Source organism: Cephus cinctus, unplaced genomic scaffold, assembly GCF_000341935.2.
Source record: "Cephus cinctus unplaced genomic scaffold, Ccin1 Ccin1_scaffold1086, whole genome shotgun sequence".
NCBI lineage: Eukaryota > Metazoa > Arthropoda > Insecta > Hymenoptera > Cephidae > Cephus > Cephus cinctus.
Window position 1 is genome coordinate 39551 of NW_014333601.1, and position 19169 is coordinate 58719.

At 42.9% G+C, this 19169-nt stretch overlaps 1 protein-coding gene and 1 long non-coding RNA gene across 12 annotated transcripts in view; one reads left to right on the plus strand and one right to left on the minus strand.

The window, feature by feature from the left end:
- Nucleotides 1-19169, minus strand: part of LOC107272005 (RNA polymerase II elongation factor Ell) — a 59682-nt gene that overhangs the window by 28357 nt on the left and 12156 nt on the right. Inside the window, exon 2 of the mRNA XM_015748682.2 lies at nt 10986-11033. Coding sequence (XP_015604168.1) covers nt 10986-11033 — 48 coding nt within the window. The remainder of the gene's footprint in view (nt 1-10985; nt 11034-19169) is intronic.
- Nucleotides 1-19169, plus strand: part of LOC107272006 — a 43676-nt gene that overhangs the window by 10242 nt on the left and 14265 nt on the right. The window contains exons 1-2 of one of the 11 annotated variants that reach the window (XR_001538803.2): nt 1616-2782; nt 16840-17117. This is a non-coding gene — a long non-coding RNA (uncharacterized LOC107272006). Of the gene's footprint in view, nt 1-1615; nt 2783-5344; nt 5691-7626; nt 8253-8443; nt 8928-13777; nt 14091-16839; nt 17118-19169 lie in introns of those variants that run through there. The other 10 variants (XR_003061099.1, XR_003061096.1, XR_003061095.1 and 7 more) reach the window with 10 other exon arrangements.

Sequence of the window (19169 nt, forward strand, 5' to 3'; positions counted from 1 at the left end):
GTGGGTGGGGTGAATATTTGAATTTACCGCCAATGTAATTTCGCAGTATCGCGTCATACTTTGAAAAAATGGTAGACACGTAGCTCTACAATATTTTATCGTATTTTCGCAGAGACCCGTAATATTTCTCGATACGAAAAGTCGAGACGGTTAACCAACCCGTCGGGCTCGTTGCGACACAATGGCGAGGCGAGTCGGTCGGTACACAGATTACTTTCTCTAGTTCGCGATCGCAATACCTCCTTGGCGTTTACTCAGAAATCCTTTGCCTCGGCCTTTACGTCTGCCATGAGACTACCCAAGTAAATTATGAAGTTTTTCATCCAACTTCATTTTTGTCTCCTTTCGATTCTCATCGAACGACTTCTTTTTTCATCCTGATTTTACCCTCCCCGGACGATCTGTACTTTTGTCGTTCCAATTTTCTCGGATGGACAGGATGGCAGGATTTTGCGTTGAAAAAAAAAAAACAACAACAACAGCGAATCAGCCGACAGTGAATTCGTCGTTCTCGAATCATTTTTTCAACGAGGAAACACAGTCAAGCAGACTTTATCTTTAAGGAAGTCATTCCTCCTGTACGTATTATCGGTACAACTCGCTATGCAAATTCCAGGCTACAATCGACGCGTGAATTTCCATGGAAGCGTCAACGCGATATCCACAGCGCCTGGCAGCGACTCGTGTAAATTTTTCACGATCCGCGTACGTAGATTCGTAACGCGTTCTACGACTCGTTCGTCGGGAATAGGGTGTGTACGTGAAAATTGAAGTAGCTCGCTAAGGAGGAAAAAAAAAAAAGAGAAGAAAAAAAGGAAATAAAAAGGAGGCGACTTAAGTAGTTCGCATGTGGGCGACAGAAACGTCGCGTTTAATAAGTGCCAGTCATCGTTAGCGCGAAGCGCAGTAGTTAAATTACCGCATCGGAATCTTCTAGAACTCCGCGCCACCCCCTCCTCCCGACCCATACCTCATAACCATGCACGCAACACGCGTCAAAAATTAAATCGCTGGCAAGTGTCGTTCGTTGATAACGATCGTATCAATTTGTAAAAATTCATAATACACGTAATCGCGTATGCGCACATATCACAAGACCCGAAGCGACGCGTTGAAATTGTCCCCGTGCATGTTTATGGGGTAACGGCGAGCCCCACGTTAGCATTAAAGGTCAATTTATTTTTGTATATGTAAGCGCGCGTCAATCCCTCGCAGGATGTTTGTCACTTTTGATCGGCGATATTTGCGAAATCGCTCGGAGCCGCGAGCCGCGCGAGAGCCGAAAGTCGTCGAGGGAGACGGAAAACAAAGAAAAAAAAAAAAAGAAGCGAAGGCTCGCTGGTCGCTGAGAGATACAGGAAAACAGGATTGAACGATAACGTGGGACCGAGCGATGCCACCTTGTTGACGAATTCGGCACGTCGCTATGTCGAGCCGTTGCGTAACTGCCCTGAAAAGGCAGCCGCGTACGACCGCGAGGACGGCAGGGACGAAGCAAAACAGAAAATAAACAAACTGAAGATCGAGTAAGTTGGTGGCCGTGCTGAGATAGCAATCGAGCGTCCGGACGCTTTTGCTAAACGGTGCTCGTTGTATTTTACGTATAGAGACACGTAACGTCCGCGAGACTTCAATAAGAAGGCACTGTCGTTGTCGCTGATAGATTTATCGTAGGAAGTCGGGGTAACGCGAGCGACTTTTAAATATATCTATATATTCTTGCCGGTAACGAAGCTAGGGAAAACGTGGACGACCACACATTTTTCTTTCACTTTGGTGGTCGCTCGAAAACCGATCTGCCTTTTAATTTTCTAGCCCGACGAATTTATGTAGACTTGTTGTCGGTGACAGAGAGCGGCACAGGCGCACGTGCCATCCCCACGAGGCAATGTTTTGTCTAGCGAGTCCCTAGGCAGGTATAAGGGTACCGTGACGTCACAGCAAGGACTGGTAGGACAGAGCGAGGAAAAAGAAAAAGCTAGAGGATTAAAGTGAACTCGATGGGTTATAAGGCTGTACGAGGATATTAGAGCCAGAGTGAAAAGTAAAGGGGATCGAGAGAGAGGTTAAAGTCGAGGATTTCTCATTGGAGAGACAAGGATGAAAGGGGACAAAGTTTTAGCGTGTTTCGGTCTACTTGTCCGAAGCAGTAATTGTACGTTAAATGCGGTGTACGCGTGCGTCAGCGAGTATGCGACGACCTCAGTAGTTGCTTACGAAGAAGAGGAATGACGCACGTTCGCCTCGTCGTCTGTTTCTTCGAGACGATCCGAGCCGACTCGTATTGCCTTGTTACCGGGGAAAAACCGTCGTTCCGGAAAGTCCCCGACTTTCGGCTTTTCTCGAACGAGACCTTCGAGCTGCTTTTACGTATCCCTCTCCCCTCTCGCCACTTCGCCCAGCTGCTGGTTCGTTCCCATGCGCCGTTCACGCGGATATGTATTTTATATTCTTAGAATCGGTAAGTCTTCCATTTGTTTATCGGCCGATAACAGCTATATGCTTATCCGCTTATCGGGACCAACTATAGGGTTCTTATCTGTAAAAGTGTTAATTGATATTTTTCATGAATCGATCGAACCGAGGCAAAATTACTTTGCTCTATTGATACAGATAACAATATGCAATGAGTTTTAAATCGATCGAAGCCAATCAATATCGAGTATCTCATGTTAAATCGATCACGGGTGCGATTACAGAGAAAAGTACGGGAAGGAAGATTGATTGAAGTTCGTTGCTTGTTGGTTGCGAGAGATTCTACGAAAAGGCTTATAGAGTTAAGGTAGGTAAATGAATTTTCTGTGAATCCAGTAATTGTCCGGAAATATTGACAAAAGCGTCGCGTCAGGGAAATCGTACGCGTCGAAGATAGCATGACGAAGAGCCGTAAAAGGCGTTTCGTTAAATTCCCCGACGATAACCTAGAAAACGTAAGTGAATCGAAAGGGAAATTCCAGTAATTTCGAATGTCCATAAAACAGTGACGCGAGAAGCACAATGGTCGCCGGAAGTCTGCTGTAGTAGAGTGCGGCAAGGTCGTCGTCGACATAGAAATGAATTTACACCTCGCGCTCCGAGAGGCTCGCGTCAATTGGGCGTCTCTGTTTAATTTCGTATAAAGAAATCGAGACACGCTCGTTAGTCGAAGCGTCGACATAAAGAGGGAGGGGAAGGAGAGAGAGAGAGAGAGAAGAGAGAGAGAGAGATTGTAGCATATTTGCAGTCTACGATGTATATACAGTCTTGTACATAAATATATACATATATATATTACATAGCGGGGGTCAAGTAGTAGCAAAGTAGCTACTGAAATTCCGAATTCATTAGTGGTGAATGACTTTCACTCGGCTGTCTCTCCGCGCAGGAAGTTACTTCGAATGGTCTATACGTGCCGACTAATGTGTGGTACCGTTAAAAAGGAGCTTTTTCCAGAATACACAGAGTGAGGCGCGTGAGACGAGTGAATACTTAGAAAAAAAGCGTCAATCTATACAAATAAAAAAAAATGGCGTATGCATCGCTAGTTTAGCCACGAACATCCGTCAATTTGGATAGAAGAAAATAATCGATCGGACAATTTGAAGAATCTTCGAAAAACTGACGAGAGCTGTAAGTAAATCAAGAAAAATTGGTACAGGTCAAGTCAGAAGTATCTGTACCGTCTGAAGTTGGATATACCATAGAAGTCAAGTGAGATGTAACTAACTTCAGTTGACACAATATTGCTGTGCAACCATGTATTTAAAGAAAAAAAAAAAGAAAAAAAAATTCAAATATTTCTTACATTGACATACACTAAACTCGGTATCACGTTCTTATACAATATCTCAATTATGTCAATACCAAATTTTAAGTCACACGTTACGCGCATCGCAAGATAGGAATATTGCGTAAGATTGCACAAACGACGATAACGCGACCTTGAAATTGAATTCCAAATAAACAGCTCGTCACGCGATTCATTCTTCTAAGTCAAAGTAAGCCCAGACAGGCTATAAAATAACGCGTGCAATAATACCGTGTCTGAGTACTACTGTATAAGTATAGTTAATTATCGGGCGTTCATGCTTGCATTGAGGCCAGACAGAAGGAATCGACTCTCGAGCAAAGGGTATTCTTCGTCAGGACGGGTGGAAGCGTTAAAGTAAAAAGCCGTTATGGAACACGATGGAACAAATTACCAAAATGGCTGGGGGTCCGAGGCCCGTAAGTGCGGTGGAAAGATAAACCAATAGCGGTACGAAGACGACGGTCATAAGGATCAGGCTTTATTCGTACATTGTCCATACGTCTATTCTTATGCCATACAAGAAAACAAGTTAGCCATCGAGGACAACCCATTCACATGCATGTCAGGCGTTCCCCGTAAATCGTATTCTTCCAAAGTATCGTGTAACCGGATTTCGTGAGGATTACGGGGGGTAAGACTTACAGGGGCGTACCTAACGAAGCAGGGATCCCCTCTGAGTCGTGTACTTCGAAATTTGTCCAAATCTATAAAATCCTTAAAAACGTCTACGAGGGGAAAGACGACTTTGGGCAAAATCATGAAAGCAGGTTAAAACCTGTTAAAATATGATCTTCGCGAGGAGCTAAGTTTCTCTTTTCACGAAAATTTTTAAATATTCATGAAGGACTGCGTCTAGGCCAGGTAGAGTTCTGATGGGGGGGATACGAAGTTGCTGCGCTTGTCAGACGTTCTCAGGCAGCGTAAGAGTGAGCGAGAGGGGTTAAAAGGGGGTGGCACTGGCGGAGGGTGAAAAGAGAGCGTAAATATTTAATATGTGACTGCGACAGTAACTCGCACGTGTCACGTGTGTTTCTACCGGTGCACGAGGATCAAAGTTCCGTCAGCCCCCACGGGGTTCGAACGATCCCTACTTGCTGTCACCATACGAGAGCTACCCGTAGCAACCGCAAAAGGGCGCGGCGCTGCGATCGTCGGAATACGTACGAACGTAGGTAAGAGGCCGTATCTCTACGAAACGGGAACTTGACACGTATTGGGTGTTTCTGGAGATTTGACCCGAGGTCACTCGGTCCTTTACCGCCATTATGATTCGAGGGAATTGAGTGTCGCCAAATTCTGACGAGTCAAATTGGTATTAAACGTAGAACTTATATGTTAGTTTTGCTTACTGTGAATTGCCGGGATGGAGATATCGGTTGATATCGATTGCGCAATGCCCACATTGGTAATGACGTACGCGACAATACGGAAACTCGTGAACGTTATAGGGGAGAAAGACGGGCTGGAGTGGGGATATATATATATATATATATATATATATATATATATATATATGAAAATCTAGTTTTACAGGTCCTGGCTGTCTAACGAAATTTCGTATATCCTGGATCGTATTTACGAGTCCTGCTGTTCGAAATTTACTTCCCAGGACGAGTCCTGCGCAACGTGGAATCTCTCCCAGCAGCATCTCTAACCCAAAGTACCACCCCTGTGGTACGAAGCGCGTTCGAGTGTAACGAACAAAGACGATGCAAAGATGGCGCCGATGGTTCGTTACCGAGTGTATCTAAAGACAGACAAAACGTTGACTACTTTTGAGGAACGCGGAATGGACTGGATCAACTGGAACAGTGAAGATGATTCTGCGAGTGCAAGAGTTATAGAAGGAAAAGGCTACGCGGACTGCCGATTGAGAAATTCCCATGTGAAACGAGGTCAGGTATTAGTTTCCTTTATTTTTTTTTCTTTCCTCCTTTGTTTATTCTTTCTCGAACCACCGTTCGAGACAGTTAAAGATTCGTGGAGTGACAGCAGAGCGCGTTACGACGAATTCAATGAGTTCGAAATGGAAGACAAGGAAGTGCAGAGCCCAAAATTAGTCAAGCGTAAAGGGACTCGTGTCATTAGCTGATTCCCCGGGGATTCCCCGAATACTTTCTAAGTACTTTTTACGTTCTCCTAAAATATCTCTCAGTCATATATATATATATATATATATCGATAACGGAAGCAAACTAAACTGTCTCCATCGAAAAGCAAAGAACGAGCCCAGCTGGAATACCCGCTGCGAATTTCATCGATCGCAACGCTCCGATACATCGGTAAAGAGAAAACGAGAGCTCTCGGTGAAAATACAAGAATGCCAAAGGATATACAAAAGCCGTGAGACTCCGTTGCACGTGTTGGTGGCATAGGTCGACAATTAACTCGAAAGGGAAAGTAATAAGGCTACACGAAGAAGAAGAGGAGGAATAATAAAAAGAAAAAGAAAAAAAAAGATAACTTTCAACAGCAACAGGACGAACGTCCTTCGTTGGTTAAATTGGAAGGACGTTTAACCTACGTAGTTGGCCGATCCGTCTTAAGGCCGATTTACAATCGCATCGACGTGAGAGCGGATCCTCTCCCCCCTCCGCTCTCTCTACCGATCGTCGATTTACGAAATCAGAAGAGGAACTCGTGAGAGCGGATTGCCGCGTGGATCGAATAACCAATCGTAACGATCGCATCTTCTTGCATATATATATATATATATCGAAACAGGTCGTTCAATCGGTCATCGTCGAGACCGCAGACGTCAGGTCCGACGGATGTATAACGATTCGCGGTACAAGGAATATATATGTATATACACGTGGTGCAGCCAAGAAGACTGTGTTTGAGGGGATCGAGTACCGGGTGTAAGACAAAGACAGACCGACAGCTTAGGGCTACCGAGCGACAGAGAGAGAGAGAGAGAGAAGAATAAGGAGATGCGCGGCAAATACGAAGAGAGGAAAGGGACGTGATAAATACGAAGCCTGGAGGCGCGAGCGGCAAAGGTCTTTGGAACCAGTTCTACCAGACGCCTCGCGGCACCGCGAAAACTTTATTTGTCGCTGACCAATCGGGACGACCTTTTCGCCGAGTGAGTGCTCGCCTTTCGCCACGTCGAGAGACATATATATATATACACACATATATATATATATATATATATATATATATATATATATATATATATATGCAAGAACGTAGTATTAAACATTAAAGGCAAACACAGTTCTTACAGATTTTATCAAAATTTCACGCGCACGTAAAAGTGCTCTCGCGACAGAAGGGACGCTTCCGTGGTTATGCGACCAGGAGGTAGTTTCATAGGGGGAGGCCCTATTTATCGTTATATAGGTTTTATGAAAGCTGCGTAACCCGCTGAGTAGTTAGGGATGGATATATATATATATATATATAGCCGTGTTACAATGTCTGACGCACGTAGGACAATACACAAGGCAACGATTGTTGCAACGGCCGACTGTCCCAGAGAGGCATGCGGGCAGTGCGCGCATCGGGCGACGTCCTTGAGTATATTCACGCGTATCTGTATCACGTGTATTTTCACGGAGATGCGGGTCACGCTTTAACCTCTGGGTTCCTGCGCAACGTGCACCACCTATACATGGATGCAGGTTACACATATGATATATATATACAATATACGAGCCGCTCAGTGCACACATCGATTAACTCCACTTTTTGAAAAATCTTAAATTTAAGTGTCAAAGCACTTGGTATAGTCATAACCTTTTATATTTATAATAACTTTTCTGAATAATAAAGATTAGCACCATTGAACGGCACAATTTTTTTGGCCATTGAATAATAAGTAATTTACAATATACATTGCTTCATCGCATTTCTCAACTTTTTGTTTTATGGAGTTAATCGATGTGTGCACCGAACGGCTCATATATCACCCGACGACGAACCCGACCAACCCAACTTTTTTCAATTAAAATTCATCGATAGGCCTTCGTGAGAACTCGATATAAGAAACGTATTGAAGGGGGGAGGGAGTGGGAGAGAGAGAGGGGGGGTCCGTTGAAAGCTTTCGTACTTTATCAAATCGACCATATATACACATATGGGATTCCCCACTTCCCAACCATTGTAACCCGGGTGCCGTATCCTCGGCATACGTAACGTTACGTCATTCCATTTTTTTCTTTTGCTCTGTTTTTTCTCGCTCCGTCACGACCGAGGAAAACCCGAGGGCAGACGACCCTACCCCGCGCGTTGACAGTACACGGGGAGCCGCGGGACGGGACAGAGGCACCGGTCGCGGGAATTGCGGGAAAGGATGGAATTTCGAAATGGAGCTCTGAAGTTTAGCGATTCCTAGCGGCGACCCGCGCCGGGTCTACCACACCACATCGTCGCGAGGCCCCGTTTAGCCCGAGTGAAAGGCAACAATGTGAAGGCTCAGCCGACTACCATTCCGTACCGCAACGCGGTGAGCCAAGTACACACTGTTGCATATTCCGTGATTCTTAATTGTATGCCCAGCAAGGATATATATATATATATATAGATATGTGTGTATATATATATATATATATATATATATATATATATATGCGTATATATATAGAGAGATAGTACACCGCCACATTGCTGACTCTTCGCGTGTTGGGGAGAACAGGGATCGAGAGGCAAGACAGTCGGTTCTCCCAGAATACACGTCATCCCGTGACAAGGACGTCTGTTAAACGAGCGAATTATACTGGAATAATTGCCGCAGTCTTGGACAGACCTCGTGAAAAGAAAAAGAAAAAAAAAAAAGAATATGAAATCGACAACTTCACGATTCTTGACGCTTTTGCACGAAAGTCTCGCGCGAGCTGCTGGTATCGTCCAAATCTAAATTCGTGACTGTCATCGTTGAAACGTGCGCGAGAGTTATGATGAAGGTATATGGCGTGTCCTTGAAGGAGATGAAGGCGTGAAGTGAATAAAGACTTTTGAGGGCATTTACGTGAGTTCTGAATTTTCTGTAAAATCGGTCGATCGGGGGATGAACGACTGACGTGGACAAAGTCGTGTATGGATCACCGAGGGAGGACTGGGGTCTCTTCGCTGACTTCTAGTCCAGGTCCAGATACGAACGGCGATGATGATGAAGAGGGTGGGACAGGAGGTCTGGTATACGAGAGAGCGTACTAGAGAGAGAGAGAGAGAGAGAGAGAGAGAGAGCGGTATTTCCGAATACCGCGAGGGCGTCTAAGAATAGCCAGGTGATGAGGTTGCGAGTTAGGAGGGGGAGGAGGGGGGGGGGTCTGAAAGAAAACAGAAAGCAAGGTAAGGACTTGGTGGAGGAATGGAGGGTTGAAAGACGAAGGGATGAAACCAGGACTGGACAGAGCAGAAGAAGGGAACAGTTCTGAACTTGTATACACGTCCGAACAGGTCTTGCACGTGGGTTCGAAGACCTACGAGTGATTTTCGAAGGGTTCGACCCGGACGACAATTGAAATTGATCTAATCAATTGATCGAGTCATACGTACGTATGATAAGTATTGTCGCGGACCTAATGAGAAATTGTGGTATAGCCTTCTAGAAGGATTTTTCATTCGTTTCGATCGATACGACCGAGATAGTCGGTGAAATTTGGAAAATATAAATTTTCAGGCAAAAATTTGGTCAAATTGGTCGAGACAAAGAAAGGCAGGTGATTAAAAAATATTTCAATTGACCCTACGAAATACCGTTAGGCGAAGGTGCGCCAGGTAGGATCTTAAAGGCCGGAGTTAGAAGCGTTAGATGAGAAACGTACTGATGTTAATGGACGACCGATACGCGATGAGAACCGGTACGGGGCTTCACTGTAGGTGACGATGAAATTGAGCAAAGTTATAAAGCAATCGAACGAGGCGATCGTTCCGTGGATTTCCAAGTAGCGCGTATGCACGGAGTACAGTGACGAGTATATAGGTATGTCGTCGAACGAGGCCACGGCATTAGTCGTATGAGAATGGGCGTTCTAGCGGGACGTTTCGTATCTGTAATAAAGACAGCGCTTGGAAAAGAGAGGTTAGAATAAAAAAAAAAAAAAATAATAAAAAAAAAATAAAAAAAGACCAATAAAGAGCAAGCCGCACCCAAAAGAGGAACCCGATACAGTGGTCAATGACTCGGCCTTCGAACACCTTCCGATATCTTCGGGCAAGTTGAAATTGGATCGAGGCCTGTCGATAAGTTCGTAGATCGCGATCCTTTCGTGCGAGAGAGGGACGAGGAGAAGGAGGAGCGTTAAACGCCGTATTGGATAGCAAAGCAAACGACAATTTCAGAATCGACGTGAAATCGGCAGTATCTCGTTTGGCCAGGTGCGCAACCTCGATCACCTTCACCAAGAAACCTTCGCAGCGGCCGTATTAAAAATTTCAACCCGGATTTGAGAATCTTCTCGGGTTGCGTTGAAATAAATTACTGGAGAATACGAATTCGCGATAGCGCAATCGTCCTCTTCGTGATATTTCAACTTTCAATTTTACTTGAATTTAGAAATTTACTCAATATACGCGATTAAACAAAAAGTCAAAAAGAAATCTCGATATAATTTCGACGTCAATTATAATTTACAAATTAATGTCTGGTGCTCGCGATAGGTGTTATTGTCCTCGTGTCGAATATGCCTGGTGTCAAATGAAATTGGGTGACCTTCCGCGTGAGGTCATACACGATTTAAGGATATATCGATAACGTTTCAACAATAGTTATTTATAGATTCTTAGTTCCCAAACCCAACAAGCTCAAATCGACTGGACGAACTGGTCGGTAAAGTAGAGCGTGAAAAAATGACGGAAAAAAAGATAGAAATAGAAAGGGACAAAAATATGTCGAATTTCATTAGTCACTTAACGAGATAATAAAATGACGTGTGTCTTCCAACAGACAGATGCCACTTCGCGATAGCCAATAGGTACTAAGGCGGTACAGTAGCCATTGAAAAGCAAATCGACCACTTTCTTCGTTCCCCCTCGCCCAAGCCCGCGAGACGTCCCTCAAAGCATAATAACTTGAACTTGTGTAACTTTATCAACTGAACCGATTATTATTTCCATGCAACAAAATATATTCGCGTTAACAAACGCAATTACGATAACGCACAACCGACGCTTGACCTTCGTGGTTCAACGACCGTCGCACGCACAGCTATACGCTCAGATAAATTAAAGTCAAATGTAAACTTACCCCTTCGTTTCCTCGGAACTGTATAGTAGGATTCTTGTTGGTCTTGTTCTGCAACAGAAAGCAGAGAGAGACGAGCGTCATTATCCACAGTGTCAAAGTATATCGCACAGAGTCACACTACATGCGCAGCCATCATGAATATGCTTAGACGTTAGATTGCGTGACGGCGTTAGACAACTAAGCCGGTCTGAAAGTGGAATTTTTATTACCCAACGTCGCTAGGTGAGACATTAAGAGCTTTCGCGGAGGGAAAGCGAAAATACGTCCGGTGTAAACGTTGAATTTAGTATTTTCATCGTTCAAGGATTAACGCGCGTGGCTGTGAGAGACAGTCGGGACGGCTGGAGGACGCGACGTTAGGCCCTGCCAGTTAAACCAGGAGCGGACGACTGAAGAGCTGCGCGCGCAGCATTAAGTTTATCCAATGGGAGCGCCCATACGTCATAGACGTACGCTCGGTCCGACGGCGGGAGAATTCAAACTGTCCTTCCCTGACAAGTGAAACCTTCGAAGCATTTCTAGGACAAAATCAAATCGGACACGTTTGTCGGACTCGCGTGAATGTTCCTTTTTTTGTTCTATTCATTTTCTTTTTTTTTTTTTCAAGACCCTGGCCCGAATTCGTCGATCCCGCGGCTATTTTAAAGTAACATTAGCGCCGATCGAAGGACGTGAAAAAGAAAAGAAAAAAGTTAACAAGACCCTCGCAACACCGTTGATCCAAACGCACGAGGCTTCCTGGCCGACAACTAACTTTCGCGCGAGGAACCTTTCTTTGGGTGACCTATACGTTTGAAAATAAACGGTGATTTAACCGGTACACGGTTAACGAAATTTCATCGGTACACACTGCAGATTTCCCATTTACATAATGCGTGCAAGCGGAGCTACGCCCACGCATACGGCGCGACCACAGGCGGTCAGGAGGTTCTTCCCCTTATGCTGGCTGCAATGGCTGATTTGCATGTGTAGCGATTTTGCGTGTAGGCACGTGCGGCGATAAGTTGAAAAGGGAAAGTTTGCGAGGGAGAGACTGAAACGGGTGGTGGGTAAGCCAATAGGAGAGAGCGAGCGGGAGAGAGAAAAAAGATGGCCGGTGAGTTGACGACTGTGGCAGAAGAGAAGGTCTTCGTTATAAACGTGGCTAAAAGAACCGATTCGATCTATGCGCACTCGAGTGATTTATGCAGCCGCGTTGTGGACGCGGTTCAATATCGAGAGAAGGGACTTTTGCGCAGGTTAGTAACTGGTAATGTCGAGTGTCGTCGACCCGTGTATATATATCTCAAATATACCCTGTGCAAATATATATATATATATATATATATATATATATATATATATATACGAATATATAGTGATTTATGCAGCCGCGTTGTGGACGCGGTTCAATATCGAGAGAAGGGACTTTTGCGCAGGTTAGTAACTGGTAATGTCGAGTGTCGTCGACCCGTGTATATATATCTCAAATATACCCTGTGCAAATATATATATATATATATATATATATATATATATATATATATAAACGAATATATTGAGTAGGTAGATGCTCTAGACCGCATTTGTACATATAATAAACATTGCGTCCATCATTCATGGTGACCAACAAGTCCGACGACTATTCGGAAATGGCTTTTAACGTTAAACTGGTTTCCACTGAACTACCTCCGGCGACTATCGCTCCATTTGAATAACGATCTTCTCTCTTCCTCGTGTTCGGAGATCCATATCGATGTGTATACGGTTCCTTGAAGCGAGAAAGAAAACGGATGAAAAAAAGATTATCGCACGAGACGTCGCTACATGCGTACAGCAGAGAAGACGAATGGTCGCGACAAAAAGAACGGTGTTGTTGGTCCCGCGTGAATAATGATCTATACGTCATACGAGTTATATAACGTTTCAAAATACTGAAATCAACGGTTTGCGGTATACGATTATTGCGATTTTTTCTTTATTGACCATCGATCGCGCGTATCGTTATTGTTTAACTTCCGTTCGGAAATAAAAAAAAAAATATCTTTGCCACTTGAAACGACATGAAAAATCAGTTGAACGCAAAAGTCATAGAGGTAGGCAACAAAAATAATGATGGAAGGAAAAGTTCATACGGATAGCATACATAATAAGGGTGATATTTGTAATCGAAATTTCGTAACTCTTGGACGGATTTACGATACTGACTGAACGCCTTAGCTTCGCGCAGGAACTTCGCGCCGAACATGCGATTCTTTTGAGGTCCGCGTTCAGTCAGACGCAAATTCGTACAAGATGGCTAAAAGGTATTGCAATTCTTTTTTTTTTTTTTTTACAACTTGTAAATAATACATATTCCATTTTGGATTCTACGTATTCCCACGTCGTTTTTTTCCCCCAGATCCCTCGGGGACGAAGCCTGAAGCCGTGTCTTGTCTTCCTGTACAATAAAAGTGACTGCGCTTGCCAACAATCACTGTAATACGTCGCGCGAAACGTCATTCAGGGTCGCGGTTCAGTTTCCGCGTGCAGCGAGCGTTTCAGTCTAATTACCTCAAAGACGGCACTTCCTAGTTACGTGACGGGAAACGGGACTGTTAACGATATTCGATATACGACAGCCTAGTACCAGACATGATCGAAAGTGGTGGGAAATAGAAAAACAAAGAAAAAAAGTTTATACCGATATCGGATGACGTCACTCGGAAACGATATAACAATATCAACGCCCCGATAACTGATTAATTATCTTCGAAGCAAATATACAGAAATACGATTAACATGCTAATCCGAAGTTCTAGATACGATTTCAGTTCACCCAGCGACAAGTCAAGATCCGCGCAAGTTCGGTTCTCGCGAACGAGACTTCCAGCTGTTCGGCGTCCATCGGAGCAACGGCAAGGGTCTCGCTACCACCTACCGGCGGAACTCATTTGGCCGACGCGGAGCCTTAGGAGGGGTGCGAAAATCCAAGTCTATTTTCGTACCGACGGGAAGCGTGATTCGGTGCGCGTCACGTAAGCAACCCCTTAAGTTCCTGCCGCCTGGCCACCCCTTAATACCATCAGGGACACGTGCCAGCCGGAAGGATGATGGTACGGAAGGCGTAAAGGGAGCATCCCGGAAGTAAGGAAGTGACGTGTCTGATACTTCCATTTTTTTTTTTATTCGACACCTAGATGCTCGGTAAACGCCTCTTTCAAGACTATAACAACAATATTGGATATTCCGATTCGTTGGCATTCGTTGACCTCGAATACGAATGAAATTGTCCTCCGACGACGCAAAAGACTCGGCTCCGAGAATAACTTGACTTCCGATAAAAATTTGTTTTACAGACTAACCGTTGACCTCGAAATTTCAAACTGTCCACGTGGATTGCTCGATACGACGAACCGATCGGAATTCGATTTCATCGATACGATCGTCCTCGATCCCTTACTTCATCGTTTCGCCAAGTTCCTATTACAATGGACAAACATTATCTTTATAATGGATTATGTTTCTTTAGAGTTACCGGTTTGTTTTTTTCGATTCATATAACAAACCGATCAGACTAGGAGAAATCTTCATTCCCAGAAAAAATCGAGACGGTAAACAGCTGTGTCTTATCGTCCTCGACGCGAAGGATACAGCGATCAAAGAGTAGTAATCGTGAAGTCACGTGGTGCAAGGAAGAAATCGTTAAGAACGTTTATGAAGAAAAAAGAATCAAGGGTCAAAGGATCGAGAACGATAAATCGGTATAGGGTCATTTATTAAAAATAGATAACGACTCTCGTACCGTGAAGCTTAAAGAATCCAGAAATTTGGTCTGTTTAAACTCCATTTCCGGAATACGTCGAGAGATCGGTAACTTTTTTCGGAGATTATAATCACGTAATTTACGAAAAGTCGAAAGTCCTGCCCCGTTCGTTATTGCCCAATGTCGCTCGCTGCACACTTGGCTTAATCGAGGGTTCGATTTAATCGAGGCAAAGTTGCCGGCTCTTGCATCGGACAATGTGCAATGAATTCGGCAACAGCGCCAACTGGTTCACTTTCTCTCGTACTGCTTGCCCGGCCCCACGGTGCGATCGATTGCCGATCGCCTCGATCAATCGATTGCTAATACATCGAGATCGGTTATTCTTATCGCGTACAAATACGGCTTATGACTTTGGTGCACGAGGCATATCGATATCCGATACAGCGAGATCGGTAATTCCTTAACGATCTCGATCGATTCTTACCGATTTTCGATTTTCGATCGAACATCGAGAATTAAACGTTTCCAATAAGTGAAACTGTTTAGTATTGATTAGTTATCAACTGTTTTTTCCCCAAAGTGGATACTTTATTATTGACACCGTTAAAATCGTTAATGATCGATTTTTCACAAAATCCTTCAAATTAATAAAGTCCTACATTTTAATAAAGTGCAAAAAAAATAATACGATGCATTCACAAATTTCGTACCAAAACTCGTCAATGATACCAATAATTTAAAAAAAAAAGTCGATAACGTAATAATGATTATGATCGATATAAACAAATACGAGCTTCATCATGCACCGATCGATTCCCATACTACAAGCATCCTAAAGGCTAATTCAAAAGTCGCTACCATAATCGAATCACCATATACAGGAAGTTTGAAATGGTCATTCGTACGATAAAAATGACGAGGCAAACATCATACCGCGCGTTGAGCACGTATTTGGTAGAGTGACTATAGACACGAAAACCCGATCAAATTAAATCGATCGAATTGATCGATCAACGTTCCCGTCGCGTGTCAGAAATTTCTTAAAATCATCGATCATCCACGTTCCGCGATTATTTAACGAAGATCAGACCAGGCGTGATTTCTTGCATTCGACGAGTTGCCCCTATCCTCTTTTTTTTCTCGTTAAACATGCAGGAATTATTACGACACCCTGTATATAAAACGTCAATATCGATATCGAGACGTCCGTTGAATTATCCTACCGATACCACAGCGCGCGCATTAATTATTATCATTGTCGTCAGTTTCGTTCCATAATTCTCTCGGCAGGGAAGCCACGGGGCAAAGAAAAATAATAAAGAGAAGTAAAATCCACCGCAGTTGTAATAACAGTTGCCTCACAGCATTATACAAAACTATTGGTAACAATGCAATTGCCTTGCAAACGCAGCTGGCGTACCTGATAAGACGCCGATGCGAGAAAAGTGCGAGAATTATGTTAGCCGTTGTGGAAAAAAAAAAGTTAAAGGCGAGTTCTCACGGTGGCTGTGAGAATTTCGACGTTGTGTCCACAACGTAGAAATTCGTACACGAGCGACGGCAAAAGTAAGTTCTGGTCCCAACTTACGGTTACCGACTTCCCCCCCGGCCCCCCCCTCTTTTACCGTACACGGCGAGCGTCTAATTGGAGAATGTTCCAATTATCAAGGCGAATTTCTACGTGGCTGCCGATCGCAATCGCGTTACGATACTTGCTTCGTTAAAGTATATCAGATATTGGGCTGTGCGAACGGGACTCATTGTCGTCTGCCGTGTTCGCAGACCCGCCGATAAAAAAATCTTTCTATTGGGATCCTGAAAATCCGACGCGTCAATGCCACTCGGATGGGACGGGCAATTAAATAAAATTTCACGTAATTAAGGATTCCCTCAGACAACAATGCATCTTCCGAAAGGTGAATTGTGGGTAAAAGAATTTTTTTTTACGAAAAATGTCGAATTAACGAAATCGTAAATTCGTTTTATATCGCGACTGTTTTACCGACCGAGAAAGGACGGACAGTCGCTCACGCATTTTATCGCTTGGGTCGTTACGACGGTTGATGATAAATAATCCACTTAGAGCGACCGTGTCCCGAAGTAATTGTTTTCCCCGGAATGTTTTAGGATTTAAGAAAATCCAATTGGATGGAGTCGTATTGTGGCAGCGATGGAACCGGGGAATTGGAGATGGATCTAGCTACCGAAGGGGGAAGCCAGACGTATTTCCTGCCGAAGGCGCTATGTCGTTCCCGTGGCCGGTGAGGGTTGCAAGTGAAATAGACGGAAGTAGATAACAATGCTTTGAGATCATGCTCAATAACAGCTATGAAATAGGAGCAATCATCGAAGGCTGTGGTAGATTAATTATCGCGACAAGATACCTCGGGACGTGATGCGTACAGGTTCGTTCAAAAATAAGCGGATTGATAAAATTTCGAATAAAACTTTGAAAAAAAAAAAATTTGCACAATTTTTATGTACATTCTCCAAACAAATCATGAAAAGTTGGTTTTCAATTTTGAAATAAAAAAATATATTTTCATTTTTCGAATAACCATTTTTACAATCAACGTATAGGTATCGATATACCGATTCATAATCGTGATCGCGTTTGTCGATAATAGAGCGCGATTGAATAAGACAGAAAAAAACGTCATACAATTCTGACTTATGTCATATTATACATGTAGATAATTTTCAAAGTTGAATTCGCCGATGATCACATATACAATCGCTTAGTAATTATTAACTGACGGTAAAGCGAATAATTGTTATCGAATAGCAAAATATCATAAGCAGTGAGAGTTTTAACGGTTGACGACCGTGCGATAAGGTTTGAACGTACAGGTCATCATTTAAAATTTAATCATTACGTTACGCAATGCCCACGAGTCCGTAATAAAATACGTAACTGTAAGCGAAGTTAAGATTTTTCTTTTCAATATGATACAAAGCGTTCAAGAATACCGAAACGACTACGTGGATAGCTCCATGAAAATAATTCGATATCAAAATCCGATATTTACAATGCCTATCGACGATTGCAATTACAGATATGAAACTGATAGACGATAAGTCTTCAAGTAATTCTCTAACGATTATAAACTGCATTCTCTGTTTTGGGTACAAAAATTTATTTAAAAAATTATCAATATTTTTTTTCTTTCCGTTAACCAAGGCTATTAGACCTCCTCGGTGTTAAAAAACGCATTGTGGGGCAAAATTCGTTTAACAAAAAAAAAAAAAAAAAAATCCTGAAAACCGTGAAAACCGGTAACCTTATAAATAGGTCAGACGATAAATTTTCCATGCTAAATTTAAACGAAATTCGCAATTGAATCCCATGAAAACAATGTTGCGATAAAATAATAAACCCCATCCAATTGAAGCAGACGATAAATGCAACCAAGCATAATTTTTTTTTCGGTCGGATAATAAAATAAAATTTTTTAAATTAAACTACTCCCGTTATATAAATTTTCCACTGATGATCACAGATTAATCCGATTACGAAGTTACAAAGAGGTTTCAGGTAGCGATGCATAATGATAACGATACAAGGCAATATACACTCGTACGAGGTAGCCCAAGATAACAGATTAAGAAGGCCATAAAGGACCATCACAATAAAATTATCCTTATTTCGGTGAATACCCTGTATATCGTCTATTAAAAAAAATATTTCCTACCCAAGGTATTTTCATCGAGAAAAGCGGATGGACAGAGCTCGAAAATTTTTTTGATTTTCACATGACAATGTTCAAACGACGTAGTTAAAAAGAAATTAAATAAAAAATTTCAACAATTTTTCATTAAAAAAAAATCATCCAAGTCATGCTCGACGTAAGAGCAAGTGTTTTCTAACAATTTCATCCACTTTCACCATCTAGAAGCTGAGATATCTCAGAAAAGAGTTATGTACCTATTTTAACATACGAGGGTATATCTATATATTGCAGTTTTGACTATTTCAATTACATATATCTCTCTAAGTGGACGGCCGATGATACTGAAATTTCTGAAAGGCGTGCTACGTCATACCGAATGACGTATTTTCATGGAAAAATGTCAAACCCATTACGATCCGCCGTACCGGCAGCATTTCACCGATCAGCTGTTACAGTACCACCAGAGAAATATGTCGATCGCAAAGGGACTTTAATTTTCGCTAACGTAGTAGCCGCCTTAAAAAATTAGGTTAACGCGATCCGCGAGAAAGTACGGGCGCTCAGTGACTAAAGATTCGCATGTTGCGAGTAGTCCCAATTATTAACCTGAGTTGCGTAACATGCTTAGGATTCATTGAGAGGAGAAAATAAAAAAAAAAAAACCGTCACCCGATAAGTAACCCGCCGAGCCCGAAAGTTCGACTGTGTTTCTCGTAACAATTAAAAATAACAATAATAATTTCAAAAAATTTACATTCCCTAGCAACGCTAACCCCCCCCCCCCCC